The following is a 14,157-nucleotide window of genomic DNA, read 5'->3' on the forward strand; positions in this document are numbered from 1 at the left end:
TATTTTCTGTACATATTTATTGTTTCCAAGAAAAAACCCTGTTTCCTCTGTTAATTTCAAGCAGAAAATATACACTCCTACGAGGACCTTGAATAATCAGTTGGTTGTATTTTGAATATATGTGACCATGGTGATGGAAGCCAAGACAAGCTGACATGCCCAAAGTCTGTCATTTTCTCCTCTAAATTATGTTTCCAAGCCGTGAGTCATCCTATGAACTTCATCCTATGAAGTATTTGTAGCTTTCATACTCTACAGAGTTGGGGTGAAGAAATTGTGGTCCAATGAACATTTGACAGGTTACAACTTTCATCATCCCTGATCATTGGCCACACTGGCTGGGACTCATGTTTGCTGGATTCCCAGCTCCTATCTTTATGGTCATGGGATCTTCAGTCGTAGTGTGCAGATAAGAACAAAGCCCTGAAAATAAGAAGGTATCTGAAAACTTGAAGGTAAAATCCTTAGACAAGTTTCAAACTACAAATGCTCCTTGCTTTCCAAATGGTTCAGAGTATATAAACTGATAGCCAGTAGAGAAGATAATCCAGCTTCTTTTTTTCAGAATGAATAAGTGGCGAAGGAAACCTCCATTTACAATTGCAGAAAGTATAACATTTTTCCCATAGGTGCAGTCATGCAGACCTGACTGGTAAAGTCTTGTAAGGGTTTAGAATTCCTTTGGGATCCAACATGGTCTTGAACTGTTGCATGAGAAGAACTGCCTCTTTTGGTTTACTGTAGTGGATGTATTGTTTCTTCTTGAACCCCAGACCATGCTCTGCACTGATACTGCCATGATACTGAGAAGTCCATTCATATATATATGGTTCAATGGTTGCTAGCAGAGAATGGCTATAGGATTCTGCTGTAATATTCAGGTGCAGGTTTCCATCTCCTGCCAAAGCAAACAAGAGTAGGGAGTTGGCCTCCAAACAGAAAAGTAGACAATTCTTTTAGTTACGACTTGTCACGTCCATTGTTTATCTGTATTTTCTCTTTACTTATTTTATGTACTTAGGGTAGGGAATCTAAGACATTGCATACTTGTTGGAGCAAGTGTCAAGGGTACATTGTCTGAACATCTGCCAAAGACTCAAAGTGCAACAGAGCCAATGAGAAGGGCTGCTAGATTTGATCCTCCACGTCACCATTGCAACCTGTTCCTTGGCGTGGCCCAGGAAACGATGGTGGTGAGGAGGAGCAGCAGATGCTGCTGCCCACTCACTACCTGTCCAGCAAGCAAGGGTTGCAATAGTGAAAAGGGGGATTGTAACACTCAGCCAGTCCCAAGTCCCCACCTCCCAGCAGCTGGTAGGGGTCTTTCTTCCACCCTGCTCCCCTGAACCCCAAACTCCTGGGGCCAGGCACATGAAAACCCAAGCTTGGGGACAAAACAGGTTTATTAAAAAGACAATAGACAAAAGAGGAGTGAAGGGTCTTAAAACACTAAAATACACATCGCACATTACATGATAGGAAAGGGAACAGGGACTTTGGAGAGCAGCAGTTTCACTGGATCCACTCCACTCAGCTCCCCACAAGACCTGGTTGTCCTCCTCAGACTGAAAATAACAAAGCTAGCTGCTCCTACCACTAACACAGTATAAAATGCCCGCGTGGCCTTCTCTCAGTAGAGTAGCACAGTGTTTTTCAACAGAGCCTGTGGTGGCAACAAAAAACCTCCAAAAAGAGGAACCCCAATCTCCCTTAGCTCCCTGTTTTAATCCCATTAGATCAAACAGATGACTCATGGGGGGACATCTCCTGAGAGTACCCAGGTGCAGATCATCCACCCTTCAGAGCTGCAATCTCCAGCCTTGGGGTGTGTGTGAATGGCTCTGTCCTTGGAAGTAATTTAGGGTGTTTTGCATTCCCATTGCTGTCAAGTCTCTTGTAGCCTAGGCCCCTGGTTTTCCTTGAGGTGCCACCTGGCTGAGACAGTCTGGCTTTCATGCCCAGGGTTAACCCTTAAGCTCCCAGCAAACCCTGAACTGGTTCTCCATTGAGGAACAATAGCAGCTAAAGACGTGGCAGTGAGAGGAAGACTCACTGAGCGGGGGAGTGGGGCGCACTGAAAATGTCTTGCCTCAAGAACCTAAAGCTGGCACTGGCTGATATCAGATTAGTCACCCTGAGGAATTTCATATGTGGAATGAGAAGGCAAAAAAAACCCTTTCTTCAATCCATGCCCACCTAATTGCAGGTGATGATGTAATGTGAACCAGCCTTCTGATTTCCAGAGGGTGAAGGAAGGGTTAAATTCTCAGGTTACATGTTATAAATTCTAGCAGGTCTTGGGCATCACCTTCTCCCTTTGTGATATATTTTGGGTGTTATCAGAAATTATGGCCTCAAGGACACCGGAGATAGCAGAAAGAGCTTGTTAATGACCAACACCTGGATCTGCAGTGTGGGGAGGGGATGCTAGGAGTTGTAGCCAGCTACATTACTACAGTAACTCTTAACCCAAACCACTCAAAACAAAGAAAGACTGTTTTTAAACACACTCTATAGCCCACCTTACCTAGATGGCCATAGCCCACCACATTCTTGGCACTTTTGTCCAGTCTTGTCCTCATGGCAGTTACAAGATCATATAGTCTTTCCACAGGGAGCGAAATGTCATATTTGAAAACAAATCCATCACATGTCAAGGCTTCTGTGATCCGTTCCCGTAAAGCCCACAGTGCCTGCACTTGACCGAAACATTGATTCGGATGGAAACAAAATGGTTTAATTTTCATTACATATGGATGGCTATATATATGTGCCTGCTATTTGAATCTGGATATGGCATCTTTACTACTTGGGCATAGGCATAAAATAGCTTTCAAATATGCTAAACCCAACTCTATGTGAGGCTTTTAACCTGCCAGTTGTCCAAGGCTTCTGCTTCTGAATTCTTTGTGGAATGGCCTCATTATGTGTTTCTTCTTGCAGCTTTCATTTTTCTGCATTTCTGTTTCTTCCTTTACACAACCATTAGACAGTATGAAGTTGTGCAAATAAACAAGGGTTTCATGCTGCCATTCACAGGTAATACTAGACTTTCCTTTAAAAAAACTGCAGAAACTGAAGAACAGGAAAGGCACTGGAGGATTAGGCTGTTGTGCAAAGCTTCCATAAACCACAAAGGGAGAGGAATTACGGGTGCACAAATGCCTCATGTAGAAATGCTCTTAAAAATAAAAAGGAATTTACTCTAAATTTAGATCACCCTCATGCTTTGAAGTATTTTGCCATTTCAGTGACTGCTCCTGTGCTGCTTAAGGACACGATATTATACATGCTTAGACAGAAAAATGTCTTACAGCTCCCTGAATCCCTATCCTGGGAACTGTAGGACTTATTTCTGTCTAAACTTGCACACGATTATACTTTAAGTCATTCTTTGCAGCATTCCTGTTACTTTAGTCCATCACTAACTTCTTGAGACAAATCTTACTTTGAAATGACTTTTCAAAATATATGCTTATCCTGCTTTACTATTGCAATGACAGTGAAAGCAGATAAAATTGTATTGCACTTTGATATGCTGCAACTATGTTTCTTACAATAAACATCCAAACTTGTAATCAGTGTGTAAGGCCAACCTGCACCAACATGGTGTCCTCCAGTGTCGGAAAGCATCACACTGGGTAAGGCTGCAGTAGGCTTTCAGGATAAAGGCAGGTTGCTCACCTGTAACTGTCGTTCTTCGAGTGGCCATCTGTGCATTCACACATATGAGCGTTGCGCCTGCACAGTGCCTATGGCCAGAAAGATTCAAAAGCTTAACGGTTTTGGCGGGAACTCCGTACCCCTCCCCCCCATGGTATAAAAGGGCGGAGTGCCCGCCATTTCCTCAGTCTACTGAACACCAATTGTTCGCCCCCTCATGGGAGCGAGAGAGATTGCAGGGAACTGCTGAACCCGAGAGAAAATTTTTTAACGAAACCGTTATCAAGGAGAAATGGTACAGTATAAACCCATTCACCAACACCGAGCGGGGCTGGCAAGTGGGTTGTGTGAATGCACAGATGGCCACTCGAAGAACGACAGTTAGAGGTGAGCAACCTGCCTTTCTCCGTCGTGGCCTCTGTGCATCACACATATGGGTGATTAACAAGCTTACCAGAACCGGAGGCGGGTGGTGTCATCATTTAAGAACAGAAGAAAGGATTGCCCGGCCAAAGGAGCAATCGTGTCCGGCACGCACATCAAGGCGGTAAAGCCTGGCAAAGGTGCAAGGAGTAGTCCAAGTGGCAGCCTTGCAAATGTCCTAGATTGGAATGCCAGCAGCAAAAGCAGAGAAAGCAGCTACCGCCCTCGTGGAATCCCCTCCAGGCATGACAGGTAAGTCAAGATTGGCGAGCTGATACGCAAACTCGATGGTCTGTATGATCCACTCTGAAAGTCTCTGAGAACCGACTGGAGAGCCCTTATCATAGCCAAAGTATTTAATAAAGAGGCGGTTAGATTTACGGAAGGACTCTGTGCGAGACTTGTAAAAGGCAAGGCAGCGACAGACGTCGAGAGCATGCAACGACCATTCTATTGGTGTAGCTGGCGTAGGGAAAAAGGCAGGTAACACAATGACCTGGTTAATATGAAAGGAAGGCACGACTTTAGGTAAGAACACTGAATCAGTGCGGAGAACGACTTTCTCCTTATGAAAGTTAAGGTAAGGAGGATCTATCCGAAGTGCGCAGAGTTCACTAGCCCTTCTGGCAGACATGACCGTGACGAGAAAAGCAGTCTTCCAAGACAGGAGACGTAAGTCAGTAGTTGCCAAGGGCTCGAAAGGAGCCCAAGTGAGTGCCTGGAAGACGACGGAGAGGCTCCAAGTAGGAATAACTGGTTGAAGTGGTGGCTGAAGGTTCTGTAGACCCTTGAGGAATCGATGTATGAGGGTATGAGAAAAAATCGAAGAACCCTGCACCTTTCAATGATAGTGGGAGATTGCAGCTGTATAAACTTTAATGGAAGATGGCTTAAGTCCCGATTGATGGAGTGATAAGAGAAATTGAAGGACATTTTCAACAGAGGCCGAAGAAACGACAAAATCATTGGATTCAGCAAAGGATGCGAAGCGCTTCCATTTGGCCGCATAAGACTGGCGAGTTGCAGGTCTTAGGGCAGACTGAAGAATGAATTGGATATCAGGATGGAGAGCGCTTGTGTTCGACGAGAAGTCTATTGGTAGCGGGGAAGGAGAGGCTGTATCGGGACGATGTCGAGGAAGTATAGGAGTCCCGGGATCCACCGATACCGAAGGGTCCCCATGGATCATAGAATGAGCCAGGCTGTCAGGTTGAGTGAAGGAAGATCTGGGTGGCAAACGGCTCCGCACTGCTGAGTTATCAGATGAGGTATGAGAGGCAGGTGGAGAAAAGTGCTGCTGGATAGGCAGAGAAGAGTAGGGAACCATGGTTGACAGGGCCACCAGGGGGTGATCAGGATCCCTGTGGCACCGTCATAGGCAATCTTGGCTAGGACCCTCATTATGAGCAGGATCGGGGGAAATGCATAAAAGAATGTGTTCGTCCAAGGGATCATGAGTGCGTCCCCCGTCAATCCCAGGCTGATGCCGGCACGAGAGCAGAACGCCTCGCACACCTTGTTCGTGTGAGTGGCAAACAAGTCTATGTCTGGAGAGCCCCAAGTCTGGAAGAGAGATGGCAAGTCGAACAATCCAGTTCTCATTCATGGGTCGTCGACATCTGCCTGTTGAGGGCATCGGTCTCCTCGTTGTCGGTTACAGCCAGGTGAACTGTTAGGAGGGTGATCTCCCTGGGGATGCACCAGTCCCACAGTTGCATCACCAGGCGGGCCAAGGGGGCGAACTTCGTCCCACCCTGTTCGTTTATATAGAATACAGCAACAATGTTGTCAGAGGCAATCTGGATGTGTCGCCGAAGAGAGTCCTTGATTGATCGAAGGGCTTTGAAGACCACCAAAAGTCTGAGGTAATTGATATGTCTGGTGGCCTCCTGATGGTCCCAGGTGCCCTGTGTATGGAGACCGGCATATACAGCTCCCCACCCAGTAAGGGAGGCATCGGTAAACGGAGTCAAGGTCGGGTGAGGCGGACGAAATGAGACGCCCATGGACAGATCCTGCCGCATAGACCACCAAGATAGAGTCTGGAGGACAGAGGTCGGAAGGTGGAGAAGACAGTGAGGTGAGTTTTGTTGAGGTTGAAACAGTCCGTTGAACCACAACTGGAGTGGTCTCATCCATAGCCTGGCGTGGGGAACTGTGGATACTGTAGAGGCCATATGGCTGAGAAGTTTCTGCACTGAGAGTGCTGGAACAGCTCTGTCCATGTGGATTCGATGGACCGATGAACACAGATTGTCCTGTCGATTTTGTGGAAGGAAGGCTCTCATCAGCGTGGAATCGAGACGGGCTTCAATGAAGTCGATGACCTGCAAAGGAGTAAGGCATGATTTCTCCTGATTAATGCATAGTCCCAAATTGTCCAAGAGAGCACAAATAGTTTGAATTGATGACCGAAGGCCTTCCTTAGATTGGGAGATGATCAGCCAGTCATCCAGGTAGGGGTATACTTGAATGCCTTGGAGCTGAAGAAGCGCGCACACCAGGGCCATGCACTTCGTAAAAACCCGGGGGGCAGTAGCCAGTCCAAACGGAAGGATGTTAAACTCAAACAGGTCGGAACCGATGGTGAATCGAAGAAAACGCCTGTGGGACGGGTGAATGGTAATGTGAAAATAGGCATCTTTCAAGTCCAGAGAAGCGAACCAATCCTCTCTTCTAATCAACGGAAGGATATTTTGAAGGGTGGTTATCTGAAACTTTTTGATAAACCTATTGATGCCACTTAAGTCCAGTATTGGACGAAGACCACCATCACGTTTAGGGACCGTGAAATATCTTGAGTAGAAGCCATGGAGCCCCTCGGAGCTCCTTTACGAAGAAGCTGTTGAACTTCGTCAACGAGAACCGATGACTGAGGCGTAAATCGGATTGGTCCTGATGGGGGCACGGTATCGAACTCAGTTCGATATCCGTGCTGTATGATGGATAAAACCCACTGATCAGATGTGATGGACTCCCAAATGTAATGGACTTAACTTTGCAGTCGATCCCTAAAAGGAAGAGGGGAAGGTGTGTTGAGGAGGAGAGGTTCGCTCATGCCATCAATGCTGACGTTTGTCGGAGTTGGGATGCCACCGGTTCTGTTGGAAGCATTGTTGTTGTTGTTGCTTCCAACGCTGTTGGTGGGGCTGGAATTGCTGACGATCCGCAAACTGTGAGTAGGGCTGGTACCTATAGGACGGATGAGACCAAGACCACTTATGGCACGATTGATTAAGGACTTCCATCCGGCGAGCTGTAACCCTCAACTCATGTGGCCTGTCCGAGCATTGAAGAGCCCTGAACCGTCAAAGGGCATTTCTTCAATCCGGTGTTTCGTCTCGTCCAAGAAATTGCAATTCCAGAGCCAGGCATGGCAATGGAGGGCTACAGCGTCGACAAGAGCTCTAGAGTCAGAGTCAACATGGTGTCTTGCCGTGGAAAGCTGCTGGACTGCCACCTGCATAGCCTCTTTAATAAAGATCCTAGCCAGGCCTTTTTGTAGATCTGGAAGTGAGGCCGTGATATTTTCTAACTTTTGCATTAGAAAATATTGGTATTGAGCCAGCGTGGCCTCATAATTAGAAATACGGAGGCCAAGTCCTGTAGCGGCATAGATCTGGTGAGCCAACATGTCCATCTTACAGCTCTCTTTGTTGCGGGGAGTAGTGTGTCCCCTGGACTCATGTCCTTGAGAAGACTCAATGACGATCGAGTTTGGTCTTGGGTGACACAGAAGGAATGGAATATCCTGCTCATGGAATCAATACATGGAATCATATCGCCGCGAAGTGGGTTGAGGCTGATTAGGGTAGTTCCACGGTTCCATCATTGCTTGGCAAAGAGTGGTAATCAGCGGCAAAATGATGGCGGCAGACTGTTCGCCCTTGACAATGTTCTAGAACTTGTCGGTATTGGTATCGAAGCGGTGCTGGGCCTCAATCTCAAGTGACCTCGTAAGCCTTGCCATTAGTTCCCCAAAGGTTACATAGGGTTCCTCTGGTGAGCTGGGACCCTGTGTAGAAATCACCACATCTGGTGAAGTAGATTCCACTTCAGAGTCCTCCGAGTCCGAATCATAGTGAGGCGGGAGACTAGAAGAGTCGATAGGCGAAGTGGGACACCTGGACTGAGCCACCCTCGAAGTCGAAGGGGCATCTCTCTTGGTACCGGAGAGAAGGAACAATCGTGCACTGACAGGTAGTAACTGTAAGGTGAATAATCATCCCATGGCTCGTGATGAGATGGCCTGTGGGGTGGTTGCACTCATTCTTTCAAGGGCCAAACAGAGGCACGCTGTTGATATCATGCCTGCTGAGGAGCAGCCCTCTGGGAAGGCTCGCATGATGGTTGGGGAGTCGGTGAACGAGCCATTGGAGGAAAGGAGAGTCTCAAATCTCTCCGTCGGAAATTGATCCCATCCTGGTTTTCGGGAGAGCACTGGACAGAAGGTGCAGCCCGTCTTGGAGACCCAGGCGGAGTCACTTGCATGGCCAACTGGAGAGCCGGTCTGGTCGGTGTTGGTACCGAAACAGCCGTCAGGATCAATGGGGCGGACGAACCTTAGTCACGGTGCCTGGAATGGTTGGGCTTCTTAAGCTTGTGAGCGGACTTGTCCGCCTTGTCCTTCTTAGGCTTCTTATGGGCTGAGGACTTGTCCGAACCACTATGCTTCCTCTTCTCCTTTTGCTTATGCGGAGATACAGAGGAGCGTTGACCCTCCGGCAAAGGGGCACCATCAGCCAACGGGCGGGGTGGAGGCATGGTGGAAGAGGTGGACGGAGGAGCAGATTTGCCTGCCAGTTGGTCTGACTGAAGTAGGGCTTGGTCCCACAAAAGTTTGCGCAGGCGGTTCTCCCAATTTTTCCTTGCCTGCTTCGTAAAGGCCTGACAATGGCCGCATTTATCAGTTCTGTGCCCTTCTCCAAGACAGAGAAGGCATAGGTCGTGCGGATCAGTAGGTAACATTTTGGACCCGCGCTGAGTACTTGCGCACCCGCAAGTACATTTTGGACCCACGCTGAGTTTTGGACTTGCGGAAAGCCACACGCTGCTCCATTGAGGAAGAAAGAGGAGATAGCAAAGTGAAGAGGAAGAAGAACAATATTTTTTTGGCATTTTTTTTTAAACAGGAAAAGGGGGAAATTGAGAAGAAAGACTTCTAACAGGGAGGGAAAAACTTGGAATAGTAATGACTAAAAGAGATAATAGCAACTGGATAAATATGTACAAACTGAGAGACGAAAAGGCTCAAGGCACAGCAAACGGCGGTCGCAAGAAAACTGAGGAAATGGCGGGCACTCCGCCCTTTTATACCATGTGGGGGGGAGAACCTGCCAAAAGCGTTAAGCTTTTGAATCTTTCTGGCCATAGGCACTGCGCAGGCGCAGCACCCATATGAGTGAGGCACAGAGGCCATGATGAAGAACTGACAGTATTCTAAATTCATGTCTGTGCTAGATCTACCAGTTGTCCAATCAATCCCTCTTGACAATAGACATCCTTCTTCTAAATACATCTGTTATGGCTGAGATTTGAAGTGTTGTGCACATGCATGGCTTTCATCTACATTTAATTATCCCCCAAACAATGACTTTTTTTTGAAAGGCAGTGTTCCAGAAATATTAGACTGCTCCTTGAGATGTTATGAGTTCATTGGAGCTTTTCTAAAGGGGACAAACCACTGATACAGATGTCTTTCCTCCCCTACTATCTTCAAAATGCTATTTTGCCTTGTTATCACATTGCTTTTTGAATTTGAAAAACTGAGATCATTTCTATCCTATTATGTAATGAAGTTTAATCACATTGTCATTTAACTATTTCTAATTAACAATTTAAGGTCATCTACCTAACAAATTAAGAGGAAGCAAAAGTAATAGTACTATGATGAATGGAAATACTGTAAAACAGAGGAAAAATTCAACCACTGCATTTCTTCTGAATGGCTGGATAATCTGGAATCACTGGTCTATACTGTGCAAGGAAACAGTTGCACCTTCAATCAGCACACAGTTCAGATTCAAATCAGCATCCTAAGGCAAGCACATTTGGGTAGAGGAGAATGTACCTTAATTTTTTTATCTTCTGAGGCCAGAGTTCCCTCTACCACCAACTCAGATGCCATGACATGTTCCAGGAAATGACTCAGTTTTTCCTCATCATGGACAGAACTGGAACCCGATGTCTCAATTAGCACATAGAAAGGACTTTCTAGAAATGTAAAAGCAGGCAGTCACAATGGGCAGAACTATACAAATATAAGACCTCTGTTGTTGGAGCTAAAAGCCAAGGTATCTTCACTAGAATGGCTCTGACTGCAACAGGCAGAAGTTGAGAAAGTGACATTACATTCTAAAGAATCCACTCCTATAGAACCAAGTTTAGAGCCTAATGTTATCCACTTGTATAACTGCTAGTGATTTCTCAGTTTTAAAACTACAAATACCTTGTCCCTCAGGTATTTCTTAGTAATTTAGCCTATAAATGAGTGAAAAATAGCAGATAAATAATTTCATATGGTATAAAAATGTATATTTCATAATACTTGTTAAAATGTTTAATAGGTTTTATAGAAATGCCAGTATATTGATTCCAACAAGCATAAGCCTCTAAGTGCACAATCCTATACATGCTCAGTCAGAAAAAAGTCTAAGAACTCCCACCATTCCTTAGCCATCACTCTGTGATGCAGCTGCTCATGAGCAAAAAAGCATTCAAAAAGCCTAGATTACAGTGGACAATCATATAGCAGCAGACAAAGAAAACAGCTAGGGAATCAATAAATTTCAATTCGGTCATTAGATTTTTTTGATGGAAACTTTGGCCAATAGAATTAGGAATGAAATCCCTTCTTTTGATTTTGCACATAGACCCACTGATACCTGCCACTGGGTTGGCCAGTTTCAAGTGTTTTTCAACCAGCTTCATGCATTCATTATCCATGAACTCATAAGCAGACAGGATCTCTCCTAGCATACCCCTGCAGGTGGTGAAGGTTTTCAGGACATGAGAGAAACCTGGACAACCTTTACAGAGAAAACAAATCATATAAAGAAAATATGCAAGTAGAAAATAAAAACTTCTAAATAAAGCAATTTTAAAACTTCTATCACTTTCATCCAGTTTACACACTTTGAGATACCAGCTTACCCAAACTGGTGCCATCCAGATGCATTATATTAAATCTCCCATCACCCATAGTTAGTATGGTCACAGCCCATGCTGGCTAGGGATGAGGAATACACATTCCAACACATCTAGAATGTTGCTGGTTGGGAAAAGTTGGCATACACCATCACATTTCTAGCAAACTAATGTAGTTGATGAGATTTTTAAAAACTAAGCATTGAATGATGTTTATGAGAAATGCCCCTTATCCATATTTGGAAAGCTGATCTTTCCAAAAGAATACCGTTTATTTCCTACTTGTAGGTTTTCCATAGGAAACTGGTTGGCTACAATATGAACAGAATGCTGGACTAGATGGCCTCTTGCCCTGATCTGCCATAGCTCATCTTATTGTTCTTATTGATTCTTAGCAGCAGGTGCTTATCTTGTCTATTTTGATTCACAAAAAATAAAAGGATGCCAACTATAGGAAAACTGAGCCCAATTTAACATGCTTCATGAAATGAATTCTTGGTGAAAATAATGGAACTTAAGTTAGGCTAACACTGGATACCAACCATTTGATAAAACACTTTGATATCTTTGCTCAGTACTGTAGGGTTAGTCTTCCAAAATAATTAGATATTTCTGCAAAATGTCCTTATGACCATAAACAGCTGGCGCACTCATTAATGCCCAAAATGTCTTCTAAAAAGAATGCTACATGTACAGTAGCGCTCAAAGCAGCACCTGACTGTATGTACAGAATCAAGAAGAAACAGACATGCATTTCATGTGTCCTAGCCAACTAGTTCTTTCTCCCATACACTCTTCAGGCTGAAGGATTTGTCTGCTCCATTCCATGGCAATGGTTTAATATGCTTCTGTTACTGGCTTTAAAAACGAGGCCTATTGACTATGTTATATTACCTGCAGTTCCTTTACAAACAGAACAATTATTTTACTAAGAAGCTCAGAATTATTCCATAGAAATGTAGTCTTCAAGGTGATAGTGAAATGTTGCTCGCTAATGGTGTGAACTACTTTCTCTGCTCTTAGTTCATCGTCCTTATTAACAGGACCAGTCAACACTTCAAGTGTCATTGAAAGTTAAATAGAATCAAACTAGCCTAAGAGGACCATTACTTTTTCCTCAAGCACTGTTGCATCCAAGTCATACTATGTGCCACTTGCAGTCATAAAGGCAGCACCTAGAAATGAAAGATGAGAATAGTTCTCACCAAGAAATGCCAGGTTCACAGCTTTGGGTTTTGGTGGGCAGAGGATGGACACAGCAGTGATAATCCCCAAGGTCCCTTCAGACCCAAGAAAAAGCTGCTTCAAGTCATAGCCAGTGTTGTCCTTCCGCAGAGAAGCTAAACAGTTCAGAATGGAGCCATCAGCTAGTACCTAGAAGAGGACAAACAAAGGGCTAAACTACATGTTACATTAAGAAGTGTGTACCTAACCCTTAAATTTCAGGAACATAACCCCAAAGCCTGTAAGCCTCTGCGGCCCTAATCTGGATCAGAATAACTATGTGGAGATATAGAGAGTTAAATCTTCCTACCCAGTTGCTATGCCCTGTTAAATACACTGCCTCCTCAAGAAAAATACAAGCCTTCATTCCATTAGTACTAACAGAGGATGTTTTTCTCTCATTAGGCCAGGAATGAGCAACTTTGGGAGTTTCAGAATTAATCTTTGCCTTCCAGTTGTTCCTCTACAGGGACCTGTAGGCCAGGTGATTAAAAAATGAACATATTGGGAAAATAATTACTTCCATGGCACTGTGGGATGTCAAACGGGTCAAATTTAAGGCTCTGCAGCAGCAGAAAAACTGAACTTAGATTACAAACAAGCTAGATCTTTTGGATATTCCATAGTACTATGGACACCATTTCCTCCTAAACAAAATAGTGATGATAAAATAAATTAGTGAGAGCCAATGTGGTATAGTCACTGTGGACAGATTCACCTCTCCATATTATCCTCACAACAACTGCTCTGTGAGGTAGGTTAGGCTGAGAGTCTCAGGCTGGCCCAGTGTAACTCAGTGAGCTTCATGGCTGCATGGGGACTACTCCCAGTCAAACACTAACCACTATACCACACTGGCTCTAACATCACACATGGTTGCTTCTTTTAGGAAGAATGTTATTGCACAGATAAAATATGTACTGTAAGACGCATTACATTATTTAGCTACTACATGGAAATCAACAAATGATCAGCAGAATGGATGTTAAGGAGCTTTCTGATAGTTAATGACTGATATTTTAATACTGGAAGGCTAAATGCTTAACTCTATAATGCAACACATCACAGACTTTACAACACTTTCAGCATTGAACATCTTCAAATGGATGCTTATTTGGATATCTGGTATACTTTCATTGAAGCATTTGTATTTTCATTCATACACATTATGAAGTACGAATTGCTCCAGATATATACGTGTGTGTGTGTGTGTGAGGTGTAAACTTTTAAAGTAAGACAAACATGAGAAATAACTTTCAGTGTTTCACCTTACCACTTCTAGTCCCAGGACTGTCCCTCGGAGAGAGCCATACCGCAGAAGTCTCAAGCCACCAGCATTTGTGGCTACATTCCCTCCAATGTGGCAACTGCCCTTTGCTCCCAAGTCAAGTGGCATGATGAAATCCAGTTGTCCTAGATATTGGTTGAGGTTCTCCAAAATGCAGCCTGCCTGGCAAACTAGGATTCCTGAGACATACACATTACATCACAGTCTGACACACGGATGCAAACTTCCTTTTTGGTTGTGCAATAGTTCTCAACTTCAGCTCTGAGGCTCACTGGCTAAGCTCAGGCCAGTCACTATATGCCACCCCTGTGTACTTCAATTAGCGGTTGCAAAGATAACAAGGAAGGCAGCAGAGAGAACCATGTAAGTGAAGGGCGTTGAACTTGCCTGGGGTCCCAATCCAGCCCTCTAGG

General features: G+C 44.7%; 1 protein-coding gene across 4 annotated transcripts in view; it reads right to left on the reverse strand.

The window, feature by feature from the left end:
- Positions 1-14,157, reverse strand: part of D2HGDH (D-2-hydroxyglutarate dehydrogenase) — a 22,665-nt gene continuing 8,508 nt past the window's right edge. For all 4 annotated transcript variants that reach the window (XM_044432779.1, XM_044432782.1, XM_044432781.1 and 1 more), the window contains 6 exons: positions 13,730-13,923; positions 12,438-12,606; positions 10,971-11,114; positions 10,157-10,299; positions 2,528-2,693; positions 1-898 (listed from right to left, as the gene is read on the reverse strand). In XM_044432779.1, coding sequence (XP_044288714.1) covers positions 636-898; positions 2,528-2,693; positions 10,157-10,299; positions 10,971-11,114; positions 12,438-12,606; positions 13,730-13,923 — 1,079 coding nt within the window. In that variant the 3' untranslated portion in view covers positions 1-635. The remainder of the gene's footprint in view (positions 899-2,527; positions 2,694-10,156; positions 10,300-10,970; positions 11,115-12,437; positions 12,607-13,729; positions 13,924-14,157) is intronic.

This window comes from Varanus komodoensis, unplaced genomic scaffold, assembly GCF_004798865.1.
Source record: "Varanus komodoensis strain SLA01 unplaced genomic scaffold, ASM479886v1 scaffold25, whole genome shotgun sequence".
Lineage (NCBI taxonomy): Eukaryota > Metazoa > Chordata > Lepidosauria > Squamata > Varanidae > Varanus > Varanus komodoensis.